At 42.5% G+C, this 26,980-nt stretch overlaps 1 protein-coding gene across 1 annotated transcript; it reads right to left on the bottom strand.

The window, feature by feature from the left end:
* Window positions 1-449: 449 nt before the first annotated feature.
* LOC123091366 (protein NINJA homolog 1) lies at window positions 450-4,497 on the bottom strand. The gene is made up of 3 exons (XM_044512862.1): window positions 4,239-4,497; window positions 1,730-2,885; window positions 450-1,040 (listed from the first exon to the last, which is right to left on the bottom strand). The coding sequence occupies exons 2-3, from the start codon at window positions 2,790-2,792 to the stop codon at window positions 673-675; spliced, it is 1,431 nt and encodes a 476-aa protein (XP_044368797.1). The 5' UTR covers window positions 2,793-2,885; window positions 4,239-4,497; the 3' UTR covers window positions 450-672.
* Between the last annotated feature and the right edge of the window lie 22,483 nt (window positions 4,498-26,980).

Raw genomic sequence — 26,980 nt, 5'->3', positions numbered from 1 at the left:
GATTCAAAAGTTTGCCTCGCGGGTGATGTGGTTTAGCAAGATTGGTGGTGGAGCACTCTTGCGTCAGAAGACATGGGCGTTCCACTCGTTCCAAAAGGTCCATGAGACGAGCATGGTTAGAGAGGCCATGGCCTTCCCGTTGGGGACTCCTGCGCCGGTCCTATTTGTCCACCAGTCCTTGACCAAACCCTCAAGATGCTACATAGAGGTGCATATTATGAAGCCTGAATTTTGCAATGATCAAGTTCCATAGCCTAATAGTCAAACTTTATAAAGTTTGTAGAAAACAATATGAACATTCACAGTAACAAATTTATGTGATGTGAAAATATATGCAATGATGAATCCAATGGTATTGATTTGGTGGTGTATATGTTAATATATTTTTCTGCAAACTTGTTGAAAGTATATAAAAATTGACTTTAGACAAACCTAATATACCGAGTAAATAAAAACGAAGGGAGTATTATTCTGCCTTGAAGACACAAAAGGAGCTATAATAAATACATCAGTTTCGTTCACAACAATAGAGCCAAAGTTACAACATGACACATGTCTACATAATGTATATCAATAGGGTTTGAATCAACAGAGCAACAATATACTGAACTGATGATATGGACACAAAGGGGACAGCAAGCACACTATGAAACCGGCACTCAGGCCGCCGAATTAGTTTTGGGCTGAGGCTGCTTGATTCCCGACAGGAAACGCCGACATGGTAGCATTGTTCTCTTGGCCCGTGGCGTCCACGCTAGCGTGTCGTGTGAACTCCTCAGGGGTCATGTGTGTGCCATGGCAAGCACACACGATCTTCACTTCGTTCCTGCCGAAGTTGTATGTTACGCCCGATATGGTCCTGCCACTTGGTCCAGTCCCAGTCGTGGATACCCAGGGAAGATCAGGGTACGATCCAGACCCTCCGAATTTGACGTTCGGGGCGATGCCCGGCCTTATACCAGAGCCCGAACCCATGAGAGGCAATACCTTCTCGACAACCTTACCATCCTCCAAAAGAGCAGAGGAGGACGTGCCAGCCTCTGCAGTTCATAAAGAAGAGAAAGGGAAACGATTGACTTTCCAAATTTTAAACGAACAAAAGGTATAGCTGTGCACACAAGAAGCTTAATGAGGAATTACTTTTCAACTATGCTCATTTTACCTTACTAGATTACAGGAAAGCACTTCCATATCAAGAAGTGGCAGTGCTGCTCACAGATACCTCCGATCCATAATAAGTTTCGCAGCGTTGAACTAAGGTTGAAGTAACCTTAGTTCAAAAAACTGCGACACTTAGTTTGGATCGGAGGGAGTAGTAATTAAAGTGGTTCTAAATTAGATGAGCTAACTACACACCTCCAGATTGCTTCTGTCACACCAAACTGAAGGAGAAACTAATAAACAAGGACATTTGGGACTGGACAGTAGACTAAAACTCTTCACTGAAATATCCAGACCAAGTATTTCAACTCAGTGTTCTTACATAACCTAACAAATCCAGATATCATTTAGAGAGGTAGACACATATAGGAGTCATTTTACGACATACTCCCTCCGTTCGGAATTACTTGTCGCAGAAATGGATGTATCTAGATTTATTTTAGTTCTAAATACATTCATTTTCAAGACAAGTAATTCCGAACGGAGGGAGTATATTTGAGTGCCGTAGCAACATGACCTTTTCCTCTATTTATTTGCACATAAGTAGAGTATTACGAGGTGAACTGACCTTGAGGTTTCTTTCCATCATCAGCTTGTTTGGCTCCTGCTCGTTCGGCTTGCTTTGCAGCAAAGGAAGAAATAGCCTGAGGCGGAGTACCAAATGCCCATGAAGAGCTCGTTTCAAGTATTGGTAGCTGACCTGTTGGGTAACCAAAAGAAACCTGGGAGGCACCACCCATCGTCTGGACCGCTGGTCCATTGTTTACGGGTGGCCTCAATTGCACTGTATACATTGGAGGAAAATTGGGTGCATTAGTTATGCCCAGGGGTGCTGAAACCTGAGTCTGGCCTTGATATTGCGCAGTCACTACATTCGATGCTTGTAAGGGATTTCCATGCGGCAACTTTCCAGAGCTAGATTCACTTCCTGAAAAGCTCGGTTGCCTCTTTCCTTGAAATCCACCTGTAGCATCATCACTGGATCTCTTTATATCGGATCCTCTGTTTACCACAGAGCCCTTGGCACTGTCTTCACGCTGTGCAACCAACCAAGAGTTTGAGCCTTCTGCTTCCGAGTCTGCAACATCCTCATTTTCACCGGTTGAACCATCATCCGTGCTAATTGAAATCGGTGCATTTTTCACACCTCCCTCGGAGTTCTTACTGAATGCATCAGGCTGGTCAGCAGCAGAATGATGCTTCTTCTGAAAACTTGTCTCTTCAGAAAGCAGCTTTCGTTTACTTGAGACTGGCATGTTTTCCTCAGAATTATTTCCAATATTATTTGGAGTCCGCCCCTCTTGATACTGGGGAAGCTGAGATTGGTGGGCTATTAGTTCACTGGATCCATCTGCCACTGGAGCAGAGGAGCCACCGTGTTGTCCCCAGAAGTTTCCAAATGGCGGGGTAGCAGGGCTATGCCTCTGCTTGCTACTGTGTTCCTGGTTCTCAGCAGTTGCTTGATAGTAATGTGCAAAAGGAGCATCAGGAGGTTGCGAGACACCTTTGCTACTGCTCTCTTCCACTTGAGGTTCTGCTTTAGGCTCTAGAGAAGCATCTCTTGCCTTAGACTTCCCAGAAGACCCACCACCCAAAGAGAGGCCTAAACTAAGCTCAAGGCCATCCTCCATTTCTAGTTTCTGGTGATTGTGGTTAAAACCTGATTCTTCAGTATATACACCAGACTGCCTTGTGTTATAATTATCCCATTTAAGCAGTCATCTCTGCAACATAACAATATTATATTAAGGGTATGTCATCATGTCTGTCCATGACAATAAAGAAGTGTATGTAGAAGCACAGAAATATAACAATCCGTCATAAGAATAGATGCTAAACGACTATGAAGCACCAATACGGCCAGGTCTGGCGTGTCCGTTACAAGACGCAGCCGGTGCGCCAGAAACGCATATCCCCAGAGTGACATGGGAAGACGATACAGTAGACACGTCGGGGACAAGGTAAGCCCAGTAGATGCCCACTCCTAAACCTAATATCCAGCTCTCTCTCACTTGCTCTATTCGCTCAATTGACCAGGGCAGGCAGATTGGATCAAGAGCAACTGGGTGACAGCACGAGCGCGCCTCCGCCGTCACCGCCTGGTTTCGCCTCGCTGCCGTCCAGAGTCACCACCATGCTTTGCTGTATAATGCTCCTGCTTGCTGCTGCTGACCTACTGGTGTTGCAGCTGTGCTGGTGCTGCAGGCAGTGGCATGCCAGGCAGCCAATGTTCAGTTTGTGGGAGTATAAACAACAGTATCAGTGTTGATATTGAAGAGACTGGGGCTGGTATTGTCAATCAGAAATATCCTCTACGGGCTCATGCTTCAACTTAAAAGTACCATGAAAATTGAGGAAATCGATGATCATTCAGTCATCAAAGACTTGAAAAGAGGCATGGAAGCCACAAATGGGGCAGTATTTTGATCTCTCACACATCCAATTATTCTGTTTTTATTACAGGGCACTTCATTAATTAATTATATATATACTCGACGTATCGCTGTGTGGCTGTTTCTAGAAATTGCTATATCCCATGTCCTTGTATCCATGTCACCATATCAGTGGGTCGTAGCTAAACCACTACGATTCCTGACTATTTTGGGCTGCTCGAGGGCACATAAATCATAGAGGGGGGATATGGAATGTTCTAATCGGTTGCACGAAAAGCATCTGAACCATAGCCTAAATACATGTCTGTCGACAGTAGCTATTAGGAATTCAGAATCAGCCCCATGCTTATTTGACTCGAATCAAGCAGCCCAGCTGCCTTCATCTCGCAGCCCCAAGCGGAGGCGGTTCTCCAGGGTCAAGGCAGCGGAGCGATCCGACCACCCCTCCTCTTCCCAGGCGACGGGATCACAGGGGCGACTTGGATACCATTCCGGTAATCGTCCTACTTCTCTTCCCCTAACCGTCAGCTAATCGTGCGGATTCCTAAATCTGCTCCCCCCCCCCCCCCCCCCCCCCCCCTGAAACTGCTCTCCGCGCAGATCCAAATCCTGCCTCCAACTGTAAAATCCTCAACCCAACAACGGGAGAATAAATAGAACAAAATCAGATCAGGAGCCCCGAACCAGTCAGCGAGTAGAGCGCCCCCGCCTGCCTTCTTCCTCGGAGCCGGCGGTGGAGGCCGCGGCTCGCCGGCGACGGGCCACGGGGTCGAACCGGCGGCCAGGGAGGCGATGACGAGGCGGACGCCGATGCGGAGCCCTACGCGGGGGATCCTCCGGTCGCCGGCGGCGGGGAGGGGAGGGGAGGGAGCTCTGGTTGGTTAGTTCGGGCGCGTGGAGAGGGAGAGGAGAGGAAGCTACGCGAGGGAGGGAGGGAGGGAGCTCGCGTCGTTTGCTCCGGGTCTGGCAGGTGGGGCCCGGCGCTCAGCGACCGAGCGGGACGGGATGCGGTTGCGTGGGCGGTTCCGCGGTTCGGCAGGTCGACGGTGCGGCGTAGGCCCGCCTGCCAGATTTGTTCGTTTGTTCGTTCGTCCGCTTTTGTTTACTATCCGCACGTGGTTTCTGTGCGCGTGCCGGCCGCGAATTTAATTTGGGTGTCGTCGTGGTGTTTGTTTGTTTAAGCGAAGCGAAAGTCGCCGGAGTATTGCCCCTTTTTCTTTTCCTTTTCGATCCAGGCGGCTGCCCGCTGGATTTGTTATCTTTTTTTTTTCTAAAATGTAAATATGAAAACAAGGGAGAGCTCGCGGCTCCATTAAAACCATTAAGCTACGCGTGAAGGACGGCCAATCAGCTATGCCACATGGCACAAGCTGGTTGGCCGCGGTGAGAAATCTTTTACAATTATTTTTAGATGAAGGTGTGGATTATTTTTTAATATATTTTTTAGATGGAGATGAGGACCTATGGTAGTTTTCTAAAGGAAGGGTTATGCAAAGTGGCACTCGCTGGTAAACTGTTGTTGTAATTTTATAATTTTATATTTTTACTTCTTTTTTAGATGAAGGTGAGGACTTTTTTTTGAGATGTTGTTTTAGACGGAGGCGGGGACTATGTATTTTTTTAAATAAAAATGTGCGCACAGCTTCCCCTCAAGCGGCGCCATAGGGTGGCGCCCCAACTACTAGTTTTCATAGAAAGAAGCCTGAAATGCAGGTCCACCATGACATCTTAAAGAACGCTTAGATAAAATTGAGATAAGGAAAACAAACTGCATCCATGTCCTGATCACAATGACCCCAACCAAACATTACTCGATCGCAGTGAATGCGTTGAATAAGTCCAAAAGATAAGCATGTCGAGCAACTGCAAGCGAAGCGAAGCATGCCACATCCAGAGTGGAAACCGGGCTCGCCTCGGATCCAGCGGTCAGTAGGGGTTTGCCATAGCCTCACCTTCTGCCTCCATACGATTCACATCTCGATCAACGGCTCCCACAGTGTCTGAAGATAGCTTAACCCCCCACCCAATGTGCAAAGGGGTCTGAATCATTTGCAACATCCAAGGATGGAAATCTTCTAGCTAAACCGATGTGTGCTCCTTGAAGATCAAACTCCGTTTCCTTGCCAGACTTAAAGCTGGTGACCAAATCTAGTACAGAGTGATCCAAGTACCACCGTTAAAGATGGTGCTATTTTACACACAAAAAAAGATGGTGCTATTCATGTGTTTCCATAGAGCCCAAAGAATAGCAGCACTAACGGTGTTAAGATCATCTAGCTTACTAGCAGCCACCCACGGGGAGGCAAGAGACTCAGCACTCCAAGCCAGTAGCCTATTAAGGAAACCACTAGCTTTAGCCCAAATGTGACTAACCAGTATGCGATCAAAAAACAGATGATGATTGGATTAACAATCTTCAAGGTTTTGATATTTCTCTTCTTGAGATTGTCCCTAGTCACCAGCTTGTTATTAAAATAAAATCCAAAGAAAAATATGAATACTTGGAGGAACCACCAGTTTCCAAACGGAAGGAATGATAACAATAATTTTATTTTCCTTATTTTAGAATCAGAGCGATTTGTTTAACTCGTCAAACAAAATGAGTTAGAGCATCTACAACCGGACTAGACAAATATGACTCACAAATATCTGTGGACATGTGAACTGGTTCATTAAAACTTAAGGTTATTCACTTTGAGAGAAGTTGCTTATTACAAACCCTTGCACTTGGGAGTTCAACACCTTCATGGCTGAGAGGAAGCAGTTGGTTTGCACGTGCCTCCTCAACAGAGCCAGGTAACCCACCGATCTACATCCCCTCGTTGACCTGAGTTGCCTAGATGGCGCACCCTCTTGCCCACAAAGCCCCATCCCCTACTCTAAAGCATCGCCACTTAAGCCCGACCACGTATATCAGGGAACTCGAGGAGCGTAGGGCCAAAAAGAGGTATATCGTGGCCTCACTATCGGATGAGGATGAGGTGGCCACCATGTGTGCGGACCTTCTGATCCTAGAGGAACACCTCGCTGGCGAGGCACCGCGTGTGTTGACTATGTTGCTTGCTAAATGCTTCAAATCAGCGGGCTTATGTATTTATGTATCTTATGGTTGTCAGGTACGACATAGAACTCGTCGACAACGACAACTTTAAAAGTGGGCTATGACACAAATGATGTGGCCCAACCCCAAAGCCTCCATCTCAACTATCATCGATCTCCTCGATAGCCCTGCTGCTGAGCTCCTCCGCCGCGTGCTTAGGGATTTACCATCCTTCCACGCCATTGAGTCACTGTTGGCATTTTCTAAAGGACATGTTCTGCCCCAGAGGCTTGGGATCCTCAGCTACCAAGTCAAATCTCATTAACCACGATGAGGATAAGGAGGGAACCCACTACGAGTGCTCTTCCAAGGGGAGGAGCCCATCTGAGACAACATGGAGGGCACCCATGATGCGTGCTCTTCCAAGTGGAAGGAACCCATGGGAGGCAACAAAAGGAGGGAACTCATGATGTGTTTACATGTGTCTCTTACAACGGTAGAAAGGTTCCATGATCATCTCAGATGGAGAGGAGTATCTAGTTTTAGCTCATTCCCTGCTTTTTCTAGCTAACTAGCCCTTTTGTTGTAGTAGCTTTTGTCATCCGATGTTTAAGTATGTCGTGTTTATTTCAACTATGCATAATGTGAAGTTCAATTATGCAATGTGAGCTGTCTAATTCAATTTCACCAACATCGGTTTCAATGGTTATATTTGGTTGCTTGTAGTTAACATATGTCTTGTTTATTTCAATTATGCATAATGTAATGCTCGATTGTGCAATGTGTTATTTAAGTATGAATTGTTCAATTCAATTTCACCAATATAGTTTCAATGACTATTAATTGATTGATGTTTAGCCTGTTGTAGTTAACATATGTCGTGTTTATTTCAGTTATACATAGTGTGATGTTCAATTATGCAATGTGATGTTTAAGTATGAACTGTTCAGTTCAATTTCACCAATACCAGTTTTAATGACTATATTTAGTTGTTGTTTAAGCCTGTTGTAGTTAACATGTCTTCTTTTTACTTGGTTGTTTTTTAAAACAAAGGAGGCGCACAAAGCGCCAATTTTTATTCCAAACCAGACTCAGATACAGGGTACAACATGAATAGAGAAACCAAGACAGTCTAAATTCACAAGCTTCTGAACAAAAAAAATAACTTGACTGCTTGTGAGCTAGTTTGATGCATGAAATAACAGGCTCTGGTCAAGAATTCAGAACCTAGCGACTACAGTCGTGCTCTATTCCATTTAGGCTTCTGGATATGTGAAACGTGGTAGAGGAAAGGGCCCTGGATTTGCACTAAAAGACCGCCGGATGTTGCATGATATCCCAACGAGAGGAAGGATGATGAATGTCTTTAAGCGTCGCAAGCCTTGCTAATGAAAGATTGTCTGATAGGAAAGTAACCTCTTGTAACTCCAACTTTTCCACTATAATTGCACCAATATGTAAAGTTGTCGTCTCTGCTAGTAGTGGAGATGACACATGGTCCATGCAGGCTTTAATCATTATGTTTGCACTGCCTTGGTCTGTACTTACCTGAACAAAGATACCGATTCTTGTAGCCGGTGAGGGGGATATCAATGGGATCTCGCAATTTTTCCATGAGGCGTTAGTCAAAACCTTGTTCCCTTCTATGGAAAGAGCAAAGGATATTGTTTTTCCATTAGAAGGCACCCGAGGTCTTGTCCCGTCAGGATTTGAATTCCCTGTAGAAGAGACAACAACAGAGCATTCATCATGTACAGTGATAGCAAGTTCCGTTTGATGAACCTGGTGAGGCGGAGACTTTTTTATCTGAAAAAGAGCGTCATTCCTACTTTTCCAAAGACTCCACACAAAAGTAAGAATATTAGGAAAAGAGGTATAAGGATGGCCCATGGAGAGAATGTGAAGACCAATATCACGCACTATATTAAAATTGGACACAAGTGATGGAGTTAAATCCAGCAGATCTCGGGTAGGGGGTCCCAGGCTGGTAGTCTTGTCATGATGGTAATAGGGACATATGATTTACCCAGGTACGGGCTCTCTCTCGGAGATAATAGGCTATGTCCTGCTTTGATTCTATTGATATTGAGGGAGTACAAGTTACAGGTTGATCTACCACGATATCGTGTGTGTATGAGAGTCAGCATTTACGGTCCTCACACCTTGGCTTATATAGATATCAATGGTGCCTAGAGTTACACATAGGTCAGTTACATCTAAGGGTAAACGTGTCGAAGACCGCCTCTAAGTCTTGGAGTACGCGCCAAGTCCTCGGAGGATTCCTTTTTGGTGTTCCTGGGCCTAACGAATGTGGCGCACTAATCGATAATTCCGGGGGGTCCTCGGCCCGGTCCATATATTCAGGGGGCGACGTGGGTAGTACTCTCTAGTCTAGGACACCATCAGTAGCCCCTAAAACAGTTTTCAAGTCAAGGACTGATACGTCTCCATCGTATCTATAATTTTTTATTGTTTCATGCCAATATTATACAACTTTTACATATTTTTGGCAATAATTTATATGATTTATTGGACTAACCTATTGATCCAGTGCCTAGTGCTAGTTCTTGTTTGTTGCATGTTTTTTGTTTCGCAGAAAATCCATATCAAACGAAACACGATAAAAATTTACAAAGAATTATTTTGGAATATATGTGATTTTTGGGAGGTGGAATCAACGCAAACGGGGGCCCACAGCCCCCAAGATACACCAGGGCGCGCCAGGGGGTGCCAGGCATGCCCAGGTGTCTTATGCCCTCCTTGTAAGGTGGTTGAGGCCCTTATTCTGGCGTAAGAAGGATAATTTATGGGGGGGGGTCGTGTAAAAATTTAAGCGCAATCGGAGTTACGAATCTCCGGGAATTTAAGAAACCATGAAGGGCCAGATCTGTGGAACGCGAAACAGAAGAGAACAAAGAGGGAGATCCAATGTCGGAGGGGCTCCCGCCCCTCCGCCGCCATGGCAACCATGGACCAAAGTGGGATCTTTCCTCCCATCTAGGGGAGGCCAAGGAAGAAGGAGGAGGAGGCGGGCTCTCTCCCCCTCTCTCCCAGTGGCGTCGGAGTGCCGTCGGGGCTAGGATCGTGATGGCGATTTACATCAACAATCTTGCTACCATAAACATCAACTTTCTCCCCCTCTATGCAGCGATGTAACACCCCTTCTCCCCGCTGTAATCTCTACTTAAACATGGTGCTCAACTCCATATAATATTTTCCAATGATATTTGGCTATCCTATGATGTTTGAGTAGATCCGTTTTGTTGGGGAACGTAGCAATAATTCAAAATTTTCTATGCATCACCAAGATCAATCTAGGAGATTCTAGCAACAAGAGAGAGAGAGGATGAGCATCTTCATACCTTTGAAGATCTCTACGCGGAAGAGTTACTAGAACGCGGATGATGGAGTCGTACTCACGGCGATTCAGATCGCGGAAGATCCGATCTATTCCGAATGGACGGCGCCTCCGCGTTTAACACACGTATAGCCCGGGGACGTCTCCTCCTTCTTGATCCAGCAAGGGTAGAGGAGAAGTTGAGGGAGAGCTCCGGCAGCACAACGACATGGTGGTGGAGCTTGTGGTGTTCCTGCAGGGCTTCGCCAAGCACTACGGAGGAGGAGGAGGAGTTGGAGGAGGGAGGGGCTGCGCCAGGGAAAAGGGACAACAACCCTCCCACCCCCTCTATTTATAGGGTGAAGGGGAGAGCGGGCCGGCCCCTCTAGATCCCATCTAGAGGGGGGGCGGCCAGGAGGCGAGACTTGCCCCCCAAGCAAGGTAGAGGCGCCCCTTCCCCCAAGGTTTCCAAACCCTAGGCGCCTTGGGCCCTTGGGGGGGCACACGAGCCCACTAGGGGGCTAGTTTCCTCCCATATTCAGCCCATTAAGTCTCCCGGGGCAGGTGGCCCCACCCGGTGGACCTCCGGACACTTTTCGGTGGTCCCGGTACAATACCGATAACCCCCGAAACCATTCCGGTGACTGAAACTGGACTTCCCATATATAAATCTTCACCTCCGGACCATTCCGGAACTCCTCGTGACGTCCGGGATCTCATCTGGGACTCCGAACAACCTTCGATAACCACATACAATTTCCTATAACAACTCTAGTGTCACCGAACCTTAAGTGTGTAGACCCTTGATAACCCACAAGTGTAGGGGATCGCAACAGCTTTCGAGGGTAGAGTATTCAACCCAAATTTATTGATTCGACACAAGGGGAGCCAAAGATTATTATTGAGTATTAGCAGTTGAGTTGTCAATTCAACCACACCTGGATAACTTAGTATCTGCAGCAAGGTATTTAGTAGCAAAGTAGTATGATAGTAATGGTAACAGTGGTAAAAGGTAAAGATGGAAAAAGTGATATTTTTGGGTTTTGTAGTGATTGTAACAATAGCAACGGAAAAGTAAATAAGCAAAGCACAATATATGAAAAGTTCATAGGCAATGGATCAGTGATGGATAATTATGTCGAATGTGATTCCTCATGTAATAGCTATAACATAGGGTGACACAGAACTAGCTCCAATTCATCAATGTAATGTAGGCATCTATTCCGAATATAGTCATACATGCTTATGGAAAAGAACCTGCATGACATCTTTTGTCCTACCCTCCCGTGGCAGCGGGGTCCTAGCAGAAACTAAGGGATATTAAGGCCTCCTTTTAATAGAGAACCGGACCAAAGCATTAACACATAGTGAATACATGAACTCCTCAAACTACGGTCATCACCGAGAAGTATCCCGATTATTGTCACTTCGGGGTTGTTGGATCATAACACATAATAGGTGACTATAGACTTGCAAGATAGGATCAAGAACACACATATATTCATGAAAACATAATAGGTTCAGATCTGAAATCATGGCACTCGGGCCCTAGTGACAAGCATTAAGCATAGCAAAGTCATAGCAACATCAATCTCAGAACATAGTGGATACTAGGGATCAAACCCTAACAAAACTAACTTCATTACATGGTAAATCTCATCCAACCCATCACCGTCCAGCAAGCCTACGATGGAATTACTCACGCACGACGGTGAGCATCATGAAATTAGTGATGGAGGATGGTTGATGATGACGATGGTGACGAATCCCCCTCTTCGGAGCCCCGAACGGACTCCAGATCAGCCCTCCCGAGAGAGATTAGGGCTTGGCGGCGGCTCCGTACCGTAAAACACGATGAAACTTCCTCTCTGATTTTTTTCTCCGCGAGACGGAATATATGGAGTTGGAGTTGAGGTCAGCGGAGCTGCAGGGGGCCCACGAGACAGGGGGGCGCACCCAGAGTGGGGTATGGGCCCCTGGTCTTCATCTTTTGCGAGCATTTTTTATATTTTCTGAAACTTGTGTCCGAGGATTTTCAGGTCATTCCGAGAACTTTTGTTTTCTACACATGGAACAACATCATGGTAATTCTGCTGAAAACAGCGTCAGTCCGGGTTAGTTCCATTCAAATCATGCAAGTTAGAGTCCAAAACAAGGACAAAAGTGTTTGGAAAAGTAGATACGTTGGAGACGTATCAACTCCCCCAAGCTTAAACCTTTGCTTGTCCTCAAGCAATTCAGTTGATAAACTGAAAGTGATAAAGAAAAACTTTTACAAACTCTATTTTCTCTTGTTGTTGTAAACATGTAAAGCCAGCATTCAAGTTTTAACAAGTATTATGAACTAACCATACTCACAATAACACCTAGGTCTCACAATTACTCATATCAATGGCATAATCAGCTAGCGAGCGATAATAATAAAAGTCGGATGACAACACTTTCTCAAAACAATCATAACATGATATAACAAAATGATATCTCGCTAGCCCTTTCTGAGACCGCAAAATGTAAATGCAGAGCACCTTTAAAGATCAAGGACTGACTAAACATTGTAATTCATGGTAAAAGAGATCCAGTCAAGTCATACCCAATATAAACCAATAGTAATGAATGCAAATGACAGTGTGCTCTCCAGCGGGTGCTTTTTAATAAGAAGGTGATGACTCAACATAAAAGTAAATAGATAGGCCCTTCGCAAAGGGAAGTAGGGATTTGTAGAGGTGCCAGAGCTCGATTTTAAAATAGAGATTGAATAACATTTTGGGCGGCATACTTTCACTGTCAACGCAACAACTATGAGATGGTTGTATCTTCCATACTACATGCATTATAGGCAGTTCCCACGCAGAATGGTAAAAGTTTATACTCCCCCACCACCAACAAGCATCAATCCATGGCTTGCTCGAAACAACGAGTGCCTCCAACTAACAACAGCCTGGGGGAGTTTTGTTTAATTATATTGATTTGCTTTGATCTTTTTGGATCATGGGACTGGGCATCCCGGTTACCGGCCCTTTCTCGTGAATGAGGAGCGGAGTCCACTCCTCTTGAGAATAACCCACCTAGCATGGAAGATATAGGCAGCCCTAGTGGAAACATGAGCTGCTCGAGTATACAAAACAGAATTTCATTTGAAGGTTTGGAGTTTGGCACATACAAATTTACTTGGAACGGCAGGTAAATACCACATATAGGAAGGTACTCATTGGAATAACTTTGGGGTTTAAGGAGTTTGGATGCACAAGCAGTATTCCCGCTTAGTACAGGTGAAGGCTAGCAAAAGACTGGGAAGCGACCAACTGAGAGAGCGACAACAGTCATAAACATGCATTAAAACTAATTCACACCGAGTACAAACATGAGTAGGATATAATCCACCATGAACATAAATATCATGAAGGCTATGTTGATTTGTTTCAACTACATGCGTGAACATGTGCCAAGTCGAGTCACTCAATTCATTCAAAGGAGGATACCATCCCACCATACCACATCATAATCATTCTAATAGCATGTTGGCACGCAAGGTAAACCATTATAACTAATAGCTAATCAAGCATGGCACAATCAACTATAATCTCTAAATGTCATTGCAAATATGTTTACTTCATAATAAGCTGAATCAGGAACGATGAACTCATCATATTTACAAAAACAAGAGAGGTCGAGTTCATACCAGCTTCTCTCATCTCAATCAGTCCATCATATATCGTCATTATTGCCTTTCACTCGCACGACCGAACGATGTGTATAATAATAATAGTGCACGTGCATTGGACTAAGCTGGAATCTGCAAGCATTCAACTCAAGAGAGAAGACAAGGTAATATGGGCTCTAAGTTAAATAAACAATCATGCATATGAGAGCCACTAAACATTTTCAATATGGTCTTCTACTCTCAACCCCCCAAAGGAAAGAAAAGAAAACAAAACTATTTACACGGGAAAGCTCCCAACAAGTAAAAGAAGAACGAGAAATCTTTTTGGGTTTTCATTTTAATTTCTACTACAAGCATGGAAATTAAACTAACTAATTTTTTTGGTTTTTCTTAAGGTTTATCAAACACACAAGAAGAAAACTAGAAAAAGAAAATTAAACTAGCATGGATAATACAATGAAAGAGTATGAGCATCGACGACTAGAATAGTGTGTGAACATGAATGTAAAGTCGGTGGGAAATACGTACTCCCCCAAGCTTAGACTTTTGGCCTAAGTTGGTCTAATGCCAAGGGTATCCTGGCTGATATCCGTAGTTGTAACTGGGGTCGTACTGAGATGCAGCAGCAAATGCCTCCTGAGCTACGGCATGTTGGCGAGCCGCCTCTGCTCTCCTCTCGTGTTCAGCTGCTTCCTCCCTGGTAACAACATATCTTCCTTTTGCCTGGTAATCAAAAAGGAAAGGAGCAGGAAGAGTAACATGGACAGAGCTATGTCTGTCAAAGATTAGTCGATATTGGAGGAATTGTTCATTCCTCTTAAGAAAATGATGTTTGACCATAGCATCGTAATCTAAGTAAGCAGGAGGCAACATCACATCACCCACTCGTGGGGCTATACCAAGATAATTTGCCACACGGGTCGCATAAATTCCTCCAAATAAATCTCCAGCTCTACCATTTTTATGCAACCTACGTGCAACTATTGCCCCCAAGTTATAATCTTTATATCCTAACACAGCACTCTTGAGGACACAAAGATCATGGACACACATATGACATGCTTCATCTTTACCGTTAATGCATCTACCAATGAAGAGAGCAAAATAATGTATAGCAGGAAAATGAATGCTCCCTATGGTAGCTTGTGTAATACCCCTAGACTCTCCCACAGTAATACTAGCAAGGAAGTCTCTAAATTCAGATTTGTGGGGATCATTAACACTTCCCCACTGCGGAGTTTGCAAGCAGTAGTAAAATCTTCCAGGTCCATGGTATATGATTTGTCATAAATATCGAATATGACACTATGAAAATTACGAGAAGATGAAAATTTAAACCTTCTCACGAACGAATCAGTTAGATAGTAGTACTAAGGACACTTATCTTGCATGAAGTCCTCAAGATCAGCATTACACACATATGTATCGAATTCATCCTTAATGCCTGCATTGACCATAAATTCTTCTGACGGCCATTCACAAGACCGCACTTCAGCCTCTCTTGGTGGTTCATCGTCTTGCTCAGCATAGGACGCCTAGGTCCTTTCTTTACTGAGGAACCACCTTGGTATATTTTCCTGAACATGTTTCTTTTTCGGCAATATTTCTGAAATTTTAGTAACTTCAAAATAAAAGTGAATAAAACTTAAACAAGATCGATAGCAACTACTCCTACAAGTGCCTATAGCCTATATCATGCATTAGAATTACTTGGAACCTCATAAATTTAACATGCAAGCTCAAGAACAGGGTCACCAAGGCAGCAAGGATTTGTAATGAATAAAGCACCAGAACAAAAACTATTTGGACCAATGGAGGACTCACATACCAAGCAACAATCTCCCAAAGCAGTTTTGTGAATGGAGCTTTGAGCAAGGAGATCGAAAATCGCAGAAAAATGAGCTAGAACTCGTGCTTGAGCTGGATGGGGATTTTTTTGGGAAGAAGATGGAGTGTGTGGGTGCTGGCATAAGTGGAGGGGGTCCACCAGGGGCCCACGAGACAGGGGGGCACGCCCAAGGGGTGTGGGCGCGCCCTCCACTCTCGTGGCCAGGTGGCAAACCCCCCCGCAGTGTTTTCAGTGCCTAAAATCCTCAAATAATTCATAAAAAATCATGCTAAATTTGCAGGGCATCTGGAGCACTTTTATTTTCGGGATATTTTTTATTGCATGGATAATTCAGAAAACAGACAGATAATACTATTTTTGATTTATTTATTTTAAATAACAGAAAGTAAAAAAGAAGGTACAGAAGGTTGTGCCTTCTAGTTTCATCCATCTCATGATCATCAAAATGAATCCACTAACAAGGTTGATCAAGTCTTGTTAACAAACTCATTCCGAATAACACGGAATCGGAGAAATTTCGAAGTGACACTAGGTTACCTCAATGGGGATATGAACATCCCCAATAATAAGAATATCATACCTTTTCTTGACAGTAGGGAAAGGAAATTCAAAACCTCCACTAAAAATTGATGGAATTTTATCAATAGTGTTTATGCTGTGAACTTGAAGTTGTTTCCTCAGAAAATGTACCGTATGCTCATTTCCATTAACATGAAAGGTGAAATTGCCTTTGTTTCAATCAATAACAGCACCTGCAGTATTTAAAAGGCTCTACCAAGGATAATCGACATACTGTCGTCCTCGGGAATATCAAGAATGACAAAGTCTGTTAAGATAGTAACATTCACAACAACAACAGGCACGTCCTCACAAATGCCGACAGGTATAGTAGTTGATTTATCAGCCATTTGCAAGGATATCTCAGTGGGTGTCAACTTACTTAATTCAAGTCTACGGTACAAGGAAAGAGGCATAACTCTAACACCGGCTCCTAAATCACATAAAGCAGTTTTAACATAATTTCTTTTATGGAGCAAGGTATAGTGGGTACTCCGGGATCACCAAGTTTCTTAGGTATTCCACCCTTAAAGGTATAGTTGGCAAGCATGGTGGAAATCTCAGCTTCAGGTATTTTCCTCTTATTAGTGATGATATCTTTCATATATTTGGAATAAGGGTTTGTTTTAAGCATATCAGGTAAGCGCATGCGTAAGAAAATGGGTCTAATCATTTCAGCAAAACGCTCAAAGTCCTCATCATCCTTTGTCTTGGATGGTTTAGGAGGAAAGGGCATGGGTTTTTGGACCCATGGTTCTCTTTCTCTACCATGCTTCCTAGCAACGAAATCTCTTTTATCATAACGCTGGTTTCTTGATTGTGGGTTATCAAGACCAATAGCAGGTTCAATTTCTATATCATTGTTATTACTAGGTTGAGCATCTACATGAACATCATTATTAACATTATCATCAGGTTCATGTTCATCTCCGGATTGTGTTTCAGCATCAGAGATAGAAGTATTATTAGGATTCTCAGGTGTTTCTACATTAGGTTCACTAGAAGCATGCAAAGTCCTATCCTTCTTCTTTTTCTTCTTCTTAGAAGAACTAGGAGCATCTAGATTATTATTCTGAGAATCTTGTTCAATTCTCTTAGGGTGGCCTTCAGGATACAAAGGTTGTTGAGTCATTTTACCAGTTCTAGTAGCCACTCTAACAGCAAAGTCATGTTTATTAGTTAATTCCACTAGCAATTCATTCTGAGCCTTAAGTACTTGTTCAGCTTGAGTAGCAACCATAGAAGCATGTTTACTAGTGAGTTTAAGTTCACCTTTAACTCTAGCTATATAATCATTCAAGCGTCCTATCATATAAGCATTGTTCTTCAATTGTCTACCAACATAATCATTGAAATTTGCTTGTCTATCCATGAAATCATCAAATTCATCTAAGCATGGACTATGAAATTTAGTAGACGGGATTTCATCTTTATCATATCTATAGAGAGAATTTACCTTTACTACCTGTGTCGGGTTATCAAGACAATGTGTTTCTTCAACATGAGGTATATTAAGACCATGTATTTCTTCAATAGGAGGTAAATTCTTAACGTCTTCAGCTTTAATACCTTTCTCTTTCATTGATTTCTTTGCCTCTTGCATATCTTCAGGACTGAGAAATAGAACACCTCTCTTTTTCGGAGTAGGTTTAGGAATAGGCTCATGAGTTGGGTCAATTGGTTAAGGAATTACCTCAGGAATTGGCTCAGGAAGAGTCCAATTATTCTCATTAGTCAACATATTGTTCAATAATAATTCAGCTTCGTCGACTGTTCTTTCCCTGAAAACACAACCAACACAACTATCCAAGTGGTCCTTGGAAGCATCAATTAGTCTATTATAGAAGATATTAAGTATTTCATTTTTCTTAAGTGGATGATCAGGCAAAGCATTAAGTAATCGGAGAAGCCTCCCCCAAGCTTGTGGGAGACTCTCTTCTTTGATTTGCACAAAATTATATATTTCCCGCAAGGCAGCTTGTTTCTTATGAGCAACAAAATATTTAGCAGAGAAGTAATAAATCATATCCTGGGGACTACGCACACAACCAGGATCAAGAGAATTAAACCAAGTCTTAGCATCACCCTTTAATGAGAACGGAAATATCTTAAGGATATAATAATAGCGAGACGTCTCATCATTAGTAAACAGGGTGGCTATATCATTTAACTTGGCGAGATGTGCCACAACAGTTTCAGATTCAGTGCCATAAAAAGGATCGGATTCAACTAAAGTAATAATCTCAGGATCAACAGAGAATTCATATTCCTTATCAGTAACAAAGATAGGTGAAGCAGCAAAAGTAGTGTCATGTTTCATTCAGAGTCTTTTGTTTCAGCTTAGCTAAGAATTTCTTAAGATCTGATCTATCATTGCAAGCAAGAAAATCTCTGCCAGTTTCTTCATCCATAACATAACCCTCAGGAACAACAGGCAATTCATAATTAGGAGGAGAACCTTCATCATCACTTTCATCAGTAATTTCATTCTCCCTAGCCTTAGTAAGTTGTTCATCAAGAAATTCACCTAATGGCATAGTAGTATCAAGCATAGAAGTAGTTTCATCATAAGTATCATGCATAGCAGAAGTGGCATCATCAATAACATGCGACATATCAGAATTCATAGCAGTAGCAGGTTTAGGTGTCGCAAGCTTATTCATAACAGAAGGAGAATCTAGTGCAGAGCTAGATGGCAGTTCCTTACCTCCCCTCGTAGTTGAGGGATAAAATTTAGTTCTTTGATCTTTCAAGTTCTTCGTAGTGATCAATAGATATAAATTCCAAGTGACTCAGAGGATAGAGCTATGCTCCCCGGTAACGGCGACAGAAATTAGTCTTGATAAACCACAAGTGTAGGGGATCGCAACAACTTTCGAGGGTAGAGTATTCAACCCAAATTTATTTATTCGACACAAGGGGAGCCAAAGAATATTCTTGAGTATTAGCAGTTGAGTTGTCAATTCAACCACACCTGGATAACTTAGTATCTGCAGCAAGGTATTTAGTAGCAAAGTAGTATGATAGTAATGGTAACAGTGGTAAAAGGTAAAGATGGCAAAAGTAATATTTTTTGGGTTTTGTAGTGATTGTAACAATAGCAACGGAAAAGTAAATAAGCGAAGCACAATATATGAAAAGTTCGTAGGCAATGGATCAATGATGGATAATTATGTCGGATGTGATTCCTCATGTAATAGCTATAACATAGGGTGACACAGAACTAGCTCCAATTCATCAATGTAATGTAGGCATGTATTCCGAATATAGTCATACGTGCTTATGGAAAAGAACTTGCATGACATCTTTTGTCCTACCCTCCCGTGGCAGCGGGGTCCTAGTGGAAACTAAGGGATATTAAGACCTCCTTTTAATAGAGAACCGGACCAAAGCATTAACACATAGTGAATACATGAACTCCTCAAACTATGGTCATCATCGAGAAGTATCTCGATTATTGTCACTTCGGGGTTGTCGGATCATAACACATAATAGGTGACTATAGACTTGCAAGATAGGATCAAGAACACACATATATTCATGAAAACATAATAGGTTCAGATCTGAAATCATGGCACTCGGGCCCTAGTGACAAGCATTAAGCATAGCAAAGTCATAGCAACATCAATCTCAGAACATAGTGGATACTAGGGATCAAACCCTAACAAAACTAACTTGATTACATGATAAATCTCATCCAACCCATCACCGTCCAGCAAGCCTATGATGGAATTACTCACACATGGCGGTGAGCATCATGAAATTGGTGATGGAGGATGGTTGATGATGACGATGGCGACGAATCCCCCTCTCCGGAGCCCCGAACAGACTCCAGATCAGCCCTCCCGAGAGAGATTAGGGCTTGGCGGCGGCTCCGTATCGTAAAATGCGATGAAACTTCCTCTCTGATTTTTTTCTCCGCGAGACGGAATATATGGAGTTGGAGTTGAGGTCGGCGGAGCTGCAGGGGGCTCACGAGACAGGGGGCGCGCCTAGAGGGGGTGGGCGTGCCCCCCACCCTCGTGGACAGGGTGTGGCCCCCCTGGTCTTCATCTTTTGCGAGCATTTTTTATATTATCTGAAACTTGTCTCCGAGGATTTTCAGGTCATTCCGAGAACTTTTGTTTTCTACACATGAAACAACATCATGGTAATTCTGCTGAAAACAGCATCAGTCTGGGTTAGTTCCATTCAAATCATGCAAGTTAGAGTCCAAAACAAGGCCAAAAGTGTTTGGAAAAGTAGATACATTGGAGACGTATCAACCCTATGGGTTCGGGAATCATGCAGACATGACCGAGACGTTCTCCGACCAATAACCAATAGCGGGATCTGGATACCCATGTTGGCTCCCACATGTTCCACGATGATATTATCGGATGAACCACGATGTCGGGGATTCAATCAATCCCGTATACAATTCCCTTTGTCAATCGGTATGTTACTTGCCCGAGATTCGATCATCGATATCCCAATACCTCATTCAATCTCGTTACCGACAAGTCTCTTTACTCGTTCCGTAATGCATGATCCCGTGACTAACTTCTTAGTCACATTGAGCTCATTATGATGATGCATTACCGAGTGGGCCCTGAGATACCTCTCCGTCATACGGAGTGACAAATCCCAGTCTTGATTCATGCCAACCCAACAGACACTTTCGGAGATACTTGTAGTGTACCTTTATAGCCACCCAGTTATGTTGTGACATTTGGTACACCCAAAGCATTCCTACGGTATACGGGAGTTGCACAATCTCATGGTCTAAGGAAATGATACTTGACATTAGAAAAGCTCTTAGCGAACGAACTACACGATCTTGTGCTATGCTTAGGATTGGGTCTTGTCCATCTCATCATTCTCCTAATGATGTGATCCTGTTATCAACGACATCCAATGTCCATGGTCAAGAAACCATAACCATCTATTGATCAACGAGCTAGTCAACTAGAGGCTCACTAGGGACATGTTGTGGTCTATGTATTCACACATGTATTACGGTTTCCAGTTAATACAATTATAGCATGAACAATAGACAATTATCATGAACAAGGAAATACAATAATAACCATTTTATTATTGCCTCTAGGGCATATTCCCAATATTCTCCCACTTGCACTAGAGTCAATAATCTAGTTCACATCACTATGTGATTGTAATGAATCCAACACCCATGGGGTTTGATCATATCTCGCTTGTGAGAGAGGTTATTAGTCAACGGGTCTGAGCCTTTTAGATCCGTGTGTGCTTTACAAATCTCTATGTCATCTTGTAGATGCAGCTACCACGCGCTATTTGGAGCTATTCCAAATACCTGTTCTACTATATGAATCCGGTTTACTACTCATAGTCATCTAGATTACTATCAAAGTTTGCATTGACGTAATCCTTTACAACGAACTCTTTTACCACCTCCATAATCGAGAAAATTACTTAGTCCACTAAGGATAACTTTGACCGTTGTCTAGTGATCCATTCCTGGATCACTCTTGTACCCTTTGACTAACTCATGGCAAGGCACACTTCAGGTGCGGTACACAACACATCATACTGTAGAGAATAGGGGACGACCTTCGTCCTCTCTCTCTCCTTTGCCGTGGTCAGGTCTTGAGTCTTACTCAATACCACACCTTTTAACACAGACAAGAACTCCTTCTTTGTCGATCTATTTTGAACTCCTTCAAAATCTTGTCACGGTGCGTATTCATTTGAAAGTACTATCAAGCGATTTTGATCTATCCTTATAGATCTTGATTCTCAATGTTCAAGTAGCTAAATCCAGGTTTTCCATTGAAAAACACTTTTCAATAACCCTATATGCTTTCCAGAAATTCTACATCATTTTCGATCAACAATATGTCAACAACATATACTCATCAGAAATTCTATAGTGCTCCCACTCACTTCTTTGGAAATACAAGTTTCTCATAAACTTTGTATAAACCCGAAATCTTTTATCATCTCATCAAAGCGTATATTCCAACTTCGAGATGCTTAGTCCAGTCCTTAGAAGGATTGCTGGAGCTTTGCATACTTGTTAGCATCTTTTAGGATTGACAAAACCTTCTGGTTGTATCACATGCAACCTTTCCTCAAGAAAGTCGTCGAGGAAACAATGTTTTGACATCCTATCTGCAAGATTTCATAAATAATTCAGTAACTGCTAATACAATTCCAACAGACTCTTAGCATCGCTATGAGTGAGAAAGTCTCATCGTAGTTAACTCCTTGTACTTGTCAGAAAACATCTTAGCGACAAGTCGAGCTTTCTTAATGGTGACACTTACTATCATTGCCCGTCTTCCTTTCAAAATCCATCTATACCCAAAAGCCTTACGACCATTAAGTAGTTCTTCCAAAGTCTACACTTTGTTTTCTTACATGGATCCTCTCTCGGATTTTATGGCCTCGGTCCATTTGTTGGAATTCGGGTCCACCATCGCTTCTTCATAGTTCGTAGGTTCATTGTTGTCTAGCAACATGACCTCCAAGACAGGATTACGTACCACTCTGAAGTAGTACGCATCCTCGTCGACCTACGAGGTTTGGTAGTGACTTGATCCGAAGTTTCATGATCACTATCATCGACTTCCACTTCAATTGGTGTAGGCGCCACAAGAACAACTTCTTGTGCCCTGCTACACACTAGTTGAAGTGACGGTTCAAAAACCTTATCAAGTCTCCACCATCCTCCCACTCAAATTCTTTTTAGAGAAACTATTCCTCGAGAAAGGACCCGTTTTTAGAAACAATTACTTTTGCTTCCGGATCTGAATTAGGAGGTATACCCAACTGTTTGGGTGTCCTATGAAGTTGCATTTATCCGCTTTGGGTTCGAGCTTATTACGCTAAAACTTTTTTCACATAAGCGTTGCAGCCCCAAACTTTTAAGAAACGACAACTTAGGTTTCTCTAAACCATAGTTCATACGCTGTCATCTCAATGGAATTACGTGGTGCCCTATTAAAGTGAATGCGGTTGTCTCTAATGCCTAACCCATAAAAGATAGTGTAATTTGATAAGAGACATCATGGTATGCCCCATATCCAATAGGGTGCATCTATGATGTTCGGACACACCATCACACTATGGTGTTCCAGGCGGTATTAGTTGTGAAACAATTTCCACAATGTCTTAATTGTGTACCAAACTCGCAACTCAGATATTCATCTCTATGATCATATCATATGCATTTTATCCTCTTGTCATGACGATCTTCAACTTCACTTTTTAATTACTTGAACCTTTCAATAATTCATACTTGTGTTTCATCAAGTAAATATACTTAGCATCTACTCAAATCATCTGTGACGTAAGAACATAACGATTTCCACTACATGCCTCATCACTCATTAGACTGCACACATCAAAATGTATTACTTCCAACAAGTTGCTTTCTTGTTCCATCTTACTGAAAACGAGGCTTTCAGTCATCTTAGCCCATGTGGTATGATTTGCATGTCTCAAGTGATTCAAAATCAAGTGAGTCCAAATGATCCATCTGCATGGAGTTTCTTCATGCATACATACTGATAACCCACAAGTATAGGGGATCACAACAGTTTTCGAGGGTAGAGTATTCAACCCAAATTTATTGATTCGACACAAGGGGAGCCAAAGAATATTCTTAAGTATTAGCAGTTGAGTTGTCAATTCAACCACACCTGGATAACTTAGTATCTGTATCAAAGTATTTAGTAGCAAAGTAGTATGGAAGTGATGGTAACAGTGGCAAAAGTAACGGCAGCAGCTTTGTAGTAATTGTAACAGTGGCAACGGTAAAGTAACTAAGCAAAGATCAATATGTGAAAAGCTCGTAGGCATTGGATCAATGATGGATAATTATGTCGGATGCGATTCCTCATGTAATAGTTATAACATAGGGTGACACAAAACTAGCTCCAGTTCATCAATGTAATGTAGGCATGTATTCCGAATATAGTCATACGTGCTTATGGAAAAGAACTTGCATGACATATTTTGTCCTACCCTCCCGTGACAGCGGGGTCCTATTGGAAACTAAGGGATATTAAGGCCTCCTTTTAATAGAGTACCGGACCAAAGCATTAACACTTAGTGAATACATGAACTCCTCAAACTACGGTCATCACCGGTGAGTATCCCGATTATTGTCACTTCGGGGTTAACGGATCATAACACATAATAGGTGACTATAGACTCGCAAGATAGGATCAAGAACTCACATATATTCATGAAAACATAATAGGTTCAGATCTGAAATCATGGCACTCGGGCCCTAGTGACAAGCATTAAGCATGGCAAAGTCATAGCAACATCAATCTCAGAACATAGTGGATACTAGGGATCAAACCCTAACAAAACTAACTTGATTACATGGTAAATCTCATCCAACCCATCACCATCCAGCAAGCCTACAATGGAATTACTCACGCACGGCGGTGAGCATCATGAAATTGGTGATGGAGGATGGTTGATGATGACGACGGCGACGGATTCCCCTCTTCGGAGCCCCGAACGGACTCCAGATCAGCCCTCCCGAGAGAGTTTAGGGCTTGGCGGCGGCTCCGTATCGTAAAACGCGATGAATCCTTCTCTCTGATTTTTTTCTCTCCGAACGTGAATATATGGAGTTGGAGTTGAGGTCGATGGAGCACCAGGGGGCCATGAGGCAGGGGGCGCGCCCTCCACCCTCGTGGACAGGGTGTGGGCCCCCTGGCCCTGATTCTTTCGCCAATATTTTTTAGTAATTCCAAAAAGAACTTCCGTGGAGTTTCAGGTCATTCCGAGAACTTTTATTTCTGCACAAAAATAACACCATGGCAGTTTTGCTGAAAACGACGTCAGTCCGGGTTAGTTCCATTCAAATCATGCAAGTTAGAGTCCAAAACAAGGGCAAAAGTGTTTGGAAAAGTAGATACGACAGAGACATATCAACTCCCCAAGCTTAAACATTTGCTTGTCCTCAAGCAATTCAGTTGATAAAGAAAAACTTTTACAAACTCTGTTTGCTCTTGTTGTTGAAAATATGTAAAGCCAACATTCAAGTTTTCAGCAAAGATTATGAACTAACCATATTCACAATAACACTTAGGTCTCATGTTTACTCATATCAATGGCATAATCAACTAGCAAGCAATAATAATAAAACTTGGATGACAACACTTTCTCAAAACAATCATAATATGATATAACATGATGGTATCTCGCTAGCCCTTTCTGAGACCGCAAAACATAAATGTAGAGCACGTGTAAAGATCAAGGACTGACTAAACATTGTAATTCATGGTAAAAGAGATCCAGTCATAGTCATACCCAATATAAACTAATAGTAATGCATGCAAATGACAGCAGTGCTCTCCAGCTGGTGCTTTGTAAATAAGAGGGTGATGACTCAACATAAAAGTAAATAGATAGGCCCTTCACAGAGGGAAGCAGAGACTTGTAGAGGTGCCAAAGCTCAATTTTGAAATAGAGATAAATAATATTTTGGGTGGTATGCTTTCATTGTCAACATAACAACCAAGAGATCTCGATATAGCTACACACATTATAGGTGGTTCCCAAACAGAATGGTAAAGTTTATACTCCCCCTCCACCAACAAGCATCAATCCATGGCTTGCCCGAAACAATGGGTGCCTCCAACTAACAACAATCCTGGGGGAGTTTGTTTGCAATTATTTTGATTTGATTTGAGCATGGGACTGGGCATCCCGGTGACCAGCCATTTTCTCGTGAATGAGGAGCGGAGTCCACTCCTCTTGAGAATAACCCGCCTAACATGGAAGATACAAACAACCCTAGTTGATACATGAGCTGTTCGAGCATACAAAACAGAATTTCATTTGAAGGTTTGGAGTTTGGCACATACAAATTTACTTGGAACGGTAGGTAGATACCGCATATAGGAAGGTATGGTGGACTCATATGGAATAACTTTGGGGTTTATGGAGTTTGGGTGCACAAGCAGTACTCCCACTTAGTACAAGTGAAGGCTAGAAAAAGACTGGGAAGCAACCAACTAGAGAGCGACAACAGTCATGAACATGCATTAAAATTAATAGACACTGAGTGCAAGCATGTAGGATATAATCCACCATGAACATAAATATCGTGGTGGCTATGTTGATTTTGTTTCAACTACATGCGTGAACATGTGCCAAGTCGAGTCACTCGAATCATTCAAAGGAGGATACCACCCTATCATACCACATCATAACCATTTTAATAGCATGTTGGCACGCAAGGTAAACCATTATAAACTCCTAGCTAATTAAGCATGGCATAAGCAACTATAATCTCTAATTGTCATTGCAAACATGTTTGTTCATAATAAGTTGAATCAGGAACGCTGAACTAATCATATTTACAAAAACAAGATAGGTCGAGTTCATACCAGCTTCTCTCATCTCAATTAGTTCTTTATATATCATCATTATTGCCTTTCACTTGCATGACAGAATGGTGTGGATAATAATATAGTGCATGTGCATTGGACTAAGCTGGAATCTACAAGCATTCAATTTATGGGAGAAGACAAAGTAATATGGGCTCTTGGTTAAATAAATCAAACAATGCATAAAAGAGCCACTCAACATTTTCATTATGGTCTTCTCCTCTCAACCCCCAAAGAATAGAAAAGAAATAAAACTATTTACACTGGAAAGCTCCCAACAAGCAAAAAGAAGAACGCGAAATCTTTTTGAATTTTCTTTTAATAACTACTACTACAAGCATGGAAAGTAAACTAGCTAAGAGCTATCACTATTTTTTGTTTTTCTTAAGGTTATTCAAACACACAAGAAGAAAGCAGGAAAATAAAATAAACTAGCATGGATAGTACAATGAAAAAGTATGAGCACCCACAACTAGAATGAGTGTGTGAACATGAATGCAATGTCGGTGAGGAATACGTACTCCCCCAAGCTTAGGCTTTTTGACTAAGTTGGTCTATGCCCAAGGGTCAGAGCTGCTCCCTTCGGTGTACCGAGGAGTGTCATC

The sequence above is a fragment of the Triticum aestivum genome, chromosome 4B (genome assembly GCF_018294505.1).
Source record: "Triticum aestivum cultivar Chinese Spring chromosome 4B, IWGSC CS RefSeq v2.1, whole genome shotgun sequence".
Lineage (NCBI taxonomy): Eukaryota > Viridiplantae > Streptophyta > Magnoliopsida > Poales > Poaceae > Triticum > Triticum aestivum.
The sequence above is the reverse complement of the archived record's forward strand: the minus strand, read 5'-3'. Positions and strand labels throughout refer to the sequence as shown.

Coding starts and splice junctions, on each gene's coding strand:
- LOC123091366 (XM_044512862.1), bottom strand. CDS start 2,792: ATGGAGGATGGCCTTGAGCTTAGTTTAGGCCTCTCTTTGGGTGGTGGG. Junction 1,041..1,729: donor TGATGGAAAGAAACCTCAAG/GTCAGTTCACCT, acceptor TATGAACTGCAG/AGGCTGGCACGTCCTCCTCT.